An 8024-nucleotide genomic window follows, 5' to 3' on the forward strand; every position below is an offset into this window, starting at 1 on the left:
AACCTCACTTTCGTTACGGTAGCTAAAGAAATTGCCTCCAAAAAACGGCAATAAACCACCAAATAATCTGCGATAAGGTCTAATTAGGTAAAACCGAACATTAGGCAAACACTGCCAGCGCTTTTACTCACCCATTTGCAGCCCTTTCTTTCGGATGCAAATGCAACCAAACCCCAACTCGGACTAAGAAAAGCTCCCGTTCTTCCTTCATCCACCCGGTAGCACCCGATCCGGCGCGGAAGTATTTACACCGAATTAATTGAGCACTCAGCGCGGATTGACAAATTACCTTGCGCATTCCGGTGCGCTTGCCGCTTTGCTCGGGGACACAAGACCGTTTTCTAACCGGCCAACAGTTTTCGGGTGGCTCGTGTTGGAGTCATAAATTAATGGCGGATGCTGAGAACAACAAAGCAAACAAACAAAGCTTAAAGAAAGTATCCACCAGAGGGAGGGGAGAAAAGCAACTGATGCTCCCAGGTCGGTGAAGATAGACACATTCCAGGGGCTGGCTCGGAAGTGTGCGTGATGAGAACGGGAAGGTTAAATAGTAACACACCAAGCACAGCTCTAGAGGCCCACAATGTCACGAGTGCCTCGAAACTCGGTGGGTGGAAAATGACACCTTCCGGTGGTCCATTTCTATTTTCCTCTTTCATGTCTCCGTTACAGCCGATGGAGCTGGCAGCGCGGAAATGTGGAAAAAGCGGGTCTTCGGAAAAATTTCAAGAATTTCTATTATATTGTAATTTGCCTGCTGCCGGGAGGCTTTCTCTCCGACTCAGATCTTCCACCTTCATTTCACCCGCACTCCAACACGCATTTGCGGAGATCGTTAGGGCTTTTTGTTTGCCCCTTCTCCGTGGTGGGTTTCAGTTTGTTTGAATTTAGCTACTGCGGGTGAACGACATTTTTGAGTCCGACTTTTCAATCCAGTCGTTCGGAGGGAGAATGTAAAAAATCCAAATTACCGATACGGGTCTAAAGTGCAGATCGATCTGGAAGCCATTCCCAGCGAGCGTCTTTTCCATGTGCAGTTTTCCCTCCTGCTGGCCCTGGCGAGAAAAAGGAAATAATTAGCGCTTGGGGTTAAGAAAGGTGCGGTGGTTTATAGCACATACGAACGCCAGATCCTTGCGCCACTCATACTGCGCCGCGTTGTCGTTGTAGCGGAGGAACTTGTCGCGGATCCGCACGATCGTATCTTCGTAGCAAACGACCATTTCCGTCGCGTGGAATGTCAGCGCGTTGATGATCCGGAGCGGACACGGGCGGAACGTGATGCGGCCGAGGACGAGGGAAGGATCGCGTGGCCAGCGGAGGCCGGTGGCAGGATTACGCTCCATAGCGGGCACAAAGACCGGAACCCGTTCGCCGTTTCGATTGACGCGCTCGATCGGCGCGAGGCCGGAGTGGAAGAACGCGCTCAAGTCTTTGCCCGCCAACGCCAGCAGCCACCGGAGGCTCTGGGGAAGAGAGGGATGGAGGGGGAGAAAACGACCGTTAAACCTCTCACTCGGTTCACGCCGGGCAGCGGAAAGGAAAGCTATAAAGTAAGATTATTGCCAAAAAACAAAACCAAACCGCCCCGAGACGCTGTTGTTTGTTTCGGCGTACCTTCTTCAGCGGGAGTTTCTGCTCGTGAGCGGCTCGAAACAACGGCGACACATCGATGACCGTTCCGTGGACGATGACCCACGCACTGGACGTGTCGTTGTGGATAACGACTTCATCGCGCAGGAAGTATGCGCCCGGTGACATGAGGAAAAGGAAAACTTCTGCGCCGAACTCCGGGTCTTCTTTAGTGCAACAAATTTAGGAACCACAATAACAAACAAATTAGTCAGAAACTCTTTCCCTTCGTCAACACGGACCGCTACGATCGACGCCTTCTAGATCTCGATACGTTCGATCCAGGAAGCAAAACGCCAACGTCCAATATGACATACACACGCCGGGAAATCAATCATTTTGTTTTCGTTTCATTTTCGACCAAGGTGGCCATTCTCCCTGAAGGCCAAGGAGCAGGCCGACGGGGAGCAGTGGGGCTAAGAAGAGTGTAAAAATTAACACCAAAGACATCCCTTCACGCGCGTTTGCTTTGGAATGTGGACGCGTCGTTCTCCAGCGCCGGTTGTGGACCAAATATCCGGTGACCAGCGAAGTAATCAATCAGTTCGAAAAATGAATTTAATACTCTCTCGCGCACACACACGTCAAACCAATTTACACGTGCCACGACCGGCCTCTGCGCGTTGGTGGCCCAAAGCAGTCGAACGGCGTGGCTCGAGCCCCGGACCGGATTATGCGGGCTCGATGCCAAGACGCCATACGGAACGGAAGAGCTAGAACGAGCGTAGCGTTGGGTTCCCGGGAGGAAGTTAGGGTTAAAGTTTCATTGGTATGCCACCAGCACGGTCCGAAAGGGCAGCATGGCCGGAGGGGCAGTGTAAGATATGCTTCCGCCCGTTCAAGACAGCACACGCCACCGAAGCGCACGTGAACGCAAATGAACTGTTGAAAATTAAAACGGGTGACAAAACAATCGGTGCACGGAAGTGCGGCTGTTTTACCGGATCCGATGAACCGTTCGTTTAAACAGGGTGTTATTTATTAGTAAAATACCACCAGGGGAATCCCAAATATCTTCTTTCTATTCTCTCCAATAAATCAACAGATTTTTTAATTCAAACGAAAGTGTTTTGGATTTTTTAGAATAACTGATTAATGTAGAATCCATTTATCGGAAATAAGGACCAACACCATTTAACTCCAACGTTTTAGTAAAAGGATGTAAGTCTTTTATTACCGGATACTGAATTATGATTTATGGTAATTAGACATGTAGTTTAACCCAAAGTTCAAAGATTTCGAGGTCAACTAATCTATCTATTAAAATGTACATAACCATTATTCTGGTTATATTTATCCATCTTCAATCTGTTTTACTATCAGCACAAGCTTTTCTACTGTTTTCTAAAGTATTTGTCATAACATCAATTTATCTGTGTTATTATCTAATGTTTGACTTAAACCAAAGAGCTATTTAGCAAACCGAAAATTTCCAAAGTCAAAAAGCTGAACAGTTTAAGAACGATAAACTTGGCATTTTCTGAGAATGTATTACTGATTCTCAAAAATATTGTTTTTAGATAAGAAAAGATTATTTGATTTGAAAACAGTTTTTCATGGCTCAGTCAAACAAGTTTCAAAATGGTGGTTGGTGGAATCGCATATGGATTTATGTAATTGACTATCGTTTAAACTGCGATCGCTTTAACTTCAATTTTTGGTAAATTGGATTTGTTTATCGATAGTATGGGTCAAAATGAAAACGATCGTAAAAATCAGAACAAACGATTGATACGCATTCAAGCCAAACTAAAATTTCCCAGTTCACTGGAAATTGATGATCATTTATGTTTAACTATCGTTTAAATTCCATATGCGAACGGTTTAACGATTCTGTTAGCGAATCTACATGTTATTATCACCCACTATTGATATTGAGGGACTGATTTTATTTTATTTTTGTTTAACACTAAACTGCTAAATATGTAACCGTAAAACCATCATACACTCCACATTAATCTCATTTCCCATTGGTACGAGGGGTCCGCGACAGCCGAGCGGTAGCGCCGGTTAGAAAATCGGCCCATGAGCGCCGGGGCTCACCACCTCGACGGCGTGGGTTCGAATCCCAACCGAGACCGGATCCTCCCCTGTACGAGAGGACTGACTATCCACGTACTACAACAGGGAAACAAGTCTCGTAAGCCCTTAACGGGCAGGCATGACCAAGAGGTCGTTACGCCAAGAAGAAGAAGAAGAAGCATTGGTACGAATGTGTTTTGTTCATTATCCCATAAGCACCTTGATTGGACCGTTACTTCAAAAACATGCACATCATTGCTCCCCCCCTCCACCAAGCAGGCTCGTTCTTTCCCTGTCTCCTCGCACCATTGGCAGACAATCGGAAGACATCGCGTACCGCGGTTTGAGCAACAATTAAACGCGCCCAAGATGGAAGATAATTCTACTTACAATCGCCCCGGGTACATCTTTTGCAGCAAGTGCGTCGCCGTCGTCGTCGCGGACGAACGCTAGAACGAAACGATCTTTGCATGGTAAAACATAGATTTCCTTCGTCTGCCGGCTCGCAACGAGCAGGTAGGTACATATTCACATTTCCTTTTCCGCTCCGGGTCATTAACATACGGTTTTGTGCAAAGCTAAGCGCGGTCCTACATGTCAGGTTTTTTACAGAATATTTACTAGAAGAGTGGAGGCCTCTGGAGGCCTCTTTTTTATTTGGGTTAATTACATTTCTTGTACCGCGTTTTAAACGACCTGATGAGCAAATCAAAATCGGAAAGAAATCTTTTCTATGTTTAAAGTTTAAGAACAACTTTCAGATGAGATCAACAGTGAAGTTGGTTGGTTGTTGTATCCATTGACTTAATAATACACAGCAAAAATATGATTTCTGAAGCAGTTGATTTTGGTAACGAAAAAAAGGTTGCCTCACCAAAGGATTGCGTGTAAACAAGATACATTCAATTTCAGAACGTATTCTTCATAAACGGTTAATCTCGTTAGATTCTTCTAACCAAAAATGAGCAAACAATAAAATGCCTACGTTCTTATCGCTAGTACCGAATTTAATGCCCGGAATGTGGCGTGAGAAACATGCCAGGCGGATGTGATTGAGAAGGGGATTTCCGTGCCGACCGTTTTGGGATTTCCCTCACGTGCCACCGTGCTTCCATATAGGAAGTTCGTTGCTTACGTTTAATGCTTTTCGCACGAAGTCTATTGTTTGCGCTCGTTTTGGAAGCCGCTCGATTGGGGTGTGTATTGGGCGCGTTGCCCTCACCAACCGAACCGGAGCTCAGGTCCTAGCAAACAACCCTTCTGGTGAGCCCTCCGCAATGTCCACGGTGGGCGCTGTGGGAACGTTTGATTAGTAAAAAAAAACAAGGGAGTTCGTTAGAACCGCTCGCGGAGTCGATGCGGTGACGTAGTGTGCCCGCCGCGTTAAGCCAATCGATGCGGTGGCTAAATGTCGTGGGCTAAAGTATGTCGCCCCCTTTTCTCGAGTGCGCATAAACGATCATTTTTCCTCCCAGCCCGAAGCCAACTATCGCCTCGATCGATGCAAAAGTGCAGATTGGCCGGACCGGGAGACAACTGGTTTGGAACCGTAACCGCCGGTTTTGACTCAAAGAACGAAGAATGATTGTCGTAGGCACTGCAGTGTGCAAGGCACTCAGCTCAGCATAGTCACCACGAGTACATGAAAAAAGATCACCACACATACACACACGCACATATGCACGCACGTACGCCCTTGGAAAGCGATCCGGTGCAATCCAACCGGGCTAGTAATTAGCGGAGAAAGAGTATAAATGTAGTATAATAACGCTTGACATGGGAATTATTATGACGGTATAGAGTGACGGGCGGAGGATGCGCTTGCGATAGATGGATGGAAGGCTGGATGGATGGACATTGTCTCTCCAGAACAAGCCCAGGGAACCGGGACAGGGCAAGTCCCGAGATCCGCACGGGCGACAAATGCATACGCATAAACACAATGTGCAGCTACAGTAGCGAACCGATGAAAGGCAACACAATACCGAAGGAGATTGTCATAACAAGGCATACTTTAATATCAAACCCAGCTAAACCGAGTGGACTAAGTAAAGTAATTCGATTCTTGGTTAGAGTATTTATTAACATTTAAAAGTTCTGCAGTGCAGTAAAATGTCTATGAAACAAGGTACAGTAAATTTTATTGATAGCTTGTGTCGAGTCTAGATAACATTTCGGACGCAAGTACAGAATAGGCATAACTACGGATATCTTCTTGGACCCATACATCTAAGATAGTCAAATTAAGGAATTTGCCATATTTTAATTTACTTTTTTTATTTTTAGTCTTTGATTTTCTCATCCAGCTTACCGATTATGGGTTTTTACTGACTATTAATTATTTTTTTGTCAACCTGCTTAAGACATATGAGATGCTGATATGTTTATGTTTGTGTGATCTATTGTATATTTTAGCTTTTTTATGGAGTTTTACAAATACTTAAAATCTCGACCTATACCTTTCCACACATAAAGTTTAAATAAAGTTAGCATCAACCGAAATTTAGACTCATCCATGGTTCTAATAACCCGGATCCGCGTATGTGCTAAAGTATCACTAGTCACAACAGTAATCCAATGGCATCGACATACATATGTCAAGGTGTATTCATCAAAAGTACAACACGGGGGAAATCGATAAAATATCAAGCAATTTAAATATGCCGTTATTGTAACTATTAAAGTAAAACATAACTCTGAAGTTAGCATTGCCGGAGCATCAAGCTAGTTGCAACTAACATGTAAAGTCAGAAACCTTTGCAGGACATTCCACATAACCTAAAGTTGATGACACTGGCACGAGGGCATTAATCGTCTTTAAAATATGTTTTAAGTTGACATTGATTGAACACTTTATTGTTCACACTCTAGTTACTCGACTACTAGCAGTTGGATAGAAATCTGAAAACAGTCTGCTAGAAAGACTTGATACTTTTTGCAGCGCCCTGTAGGTAGTCGCTTCAGCTACCTCCACCGGGCGACAACTGCTGACATTCCGCGAGCGGAGCGCGACGGACGGGCAAGGGCACGCGTTGTGGGGCAACAACGGCAACTTGTCGTCGTGCAGGTTGCCCGGCCCGGTCGGCTGCAACTTTTCTGCAACGGTAATCGCACACCGACAGGCGCGCGGTCTGCAGCTGCAGCGCAGGAACATGAACCCGTGAACCCGCTCCCCGTCGCCGGTTGCATCAAAACAACCGTATTACCTTTTTCTGCGGCAACGGGCCGGCCCGACCTGGCTGGCGTAATGCCACAATCAGTTGTTTACCATTGCTCACGATCGACTGATGTGCGAGGCGCTCGCTCTTCGCGACTGGTGGTGAAATTGCTTCGGTCACTCGCTGTAGGGATCGCTGCCGGGTTGGATAAGCCCTCCCGCTGTTCTCATTGTTGATGTTGGTTCTTTTTCATTCTCCTCGGTTGCTGGTGCTCCTCCGCCCAAGAAAACCGATCCGAATCCGTTGCAAATCGCTGCGTGTTAGTGGCCACGGGTGCAACGGGTGTGCCGAACGAGGCGTGACTTTCGGTGTGCAGTGTGCAGTGAGGTGTGCAGTTTGGGCTGCGAGGGTGCAAAATGTCAGCGATCGAAAACATTTCGAGCACGGCCCGAATCCGTACGGAGCTGCTGCAGATCATCAGGTACGCCACTTGACTGGATTTGCTTCACACTACTTGTGGGGGTTCTCGAGTGCACCAAAATGACCCACATTTAGCGAAAAGGAGGGTCAATGAAGATTAAGATGTTTCAAATGGTAGTGTAGTACCCACTAAAGAATATCAAATCCCTGAGATTTTTGGGTCTTTTGATAGAATTAGTTTTTTCTTCAATTAAACAAATATTTTTCAAAGCTTAATTTTCGAATTTAATCCTTTTTGCCTATTTTGAACATGCTTTATAGCTAAGCTAAGCTTCGATCAAGTATATATCAATATTAAAAAAAAAATTCTAACGCGATTTCCAACTTTTCAAAAAAGGTGTGGAGATGAAGGCAGAGTAAAAGTAGAAACCAAAACTGTTTAAAACAAGGCTTGAACTTGACTGTGATAGTGAAACACGTCTTAATATTGATTTTATGTCCATTATCAGAGCTCAACTAAAACTGAGAGTTACTGTACAAAATTGGTAAAGGTTATTATTTGAAGAATTATATAATACTTGACGACTAACCAGATCTAGTAAAATAATAAATCAAATCAGATATGTATTTTGTGTACACGCTGAACAACTGTAAACAAGTAGACCCAGCGATGTACAATTAAAACAATTTAGGTTAGTAATTGTGTTTTAAACTGCCTTCCAGCTAAACCAATGAGATATCCTATGTTAGAATGTTTCTTATTACGGTGCATATTTATAGAATTGTTACAGC

The 8024-nt window shown here is 44.9% G+C and overlaps 1 protein-coding gene across 1 annotated transcript; it reads right to left on the minus strand.

Moving 5' to 3' along the window:
* Nucleotides 1–887: 887 nt before the first annotated feature.
* Nucleotides 888–1761, minus strand: LOC131264367 (cytochrome b5 domain-containing protein 1). Its single transcript, XM_058266670.1, has 3 exons — nucleotides 1618–1761; nucleotides 1122–1466; nucleotides 888–1055 (listed from the first exon to the last, which is right to left on the minus strand). The coding sequence occupies exons 1-3, from the start codon at nucleotides 1759–1761 to the stop codon at nucleotides 888–890; spliced, it is 657 nt and encodes a 218-aa protein (XP_058122653.1).
* Nucleotides 1762–8024: the final 6263 nt, after the last annotated feature.

The sequence above is a fragment of the Anopheles coustani genome, chromosome 2 (genome assembly GCF_943734705.1).
Source record: "Anopheles coustani chromosome 2, idAnoCousDA_361_x.2, whole genome shotgun sequence".
Classification (NCBI taxonomy): Eukaryota; Metazoa; Arthropoda; class Insecta; order Diptera; family Culicidae; genus Anopheles; species Anopheles coustani.

Coding starts and splice junctions, on each gene's coding strand:
- LOC131264367 (XM_058266670.1), bottom strand. CDS start 1,761: ATGTCACCGGGCGCATACTTCCTGCGCGATGAAGTCGTTATCCACAAC. Junction 1,467..1,617: donor AGAAACTCCCGCTGAAGAAG/GTACGCCGAAAC, acceptor TCTCTTCCCCAG/AGCCTCCGGTGGCTGCTGGC. Junction 1,056..1,121: donor GGCGCAAGGATCTGGCGTTC/GTATGTGCTATA, acceptor TTTTCTCGCCAG/GGCCAGCAGGAGGGAAAACT.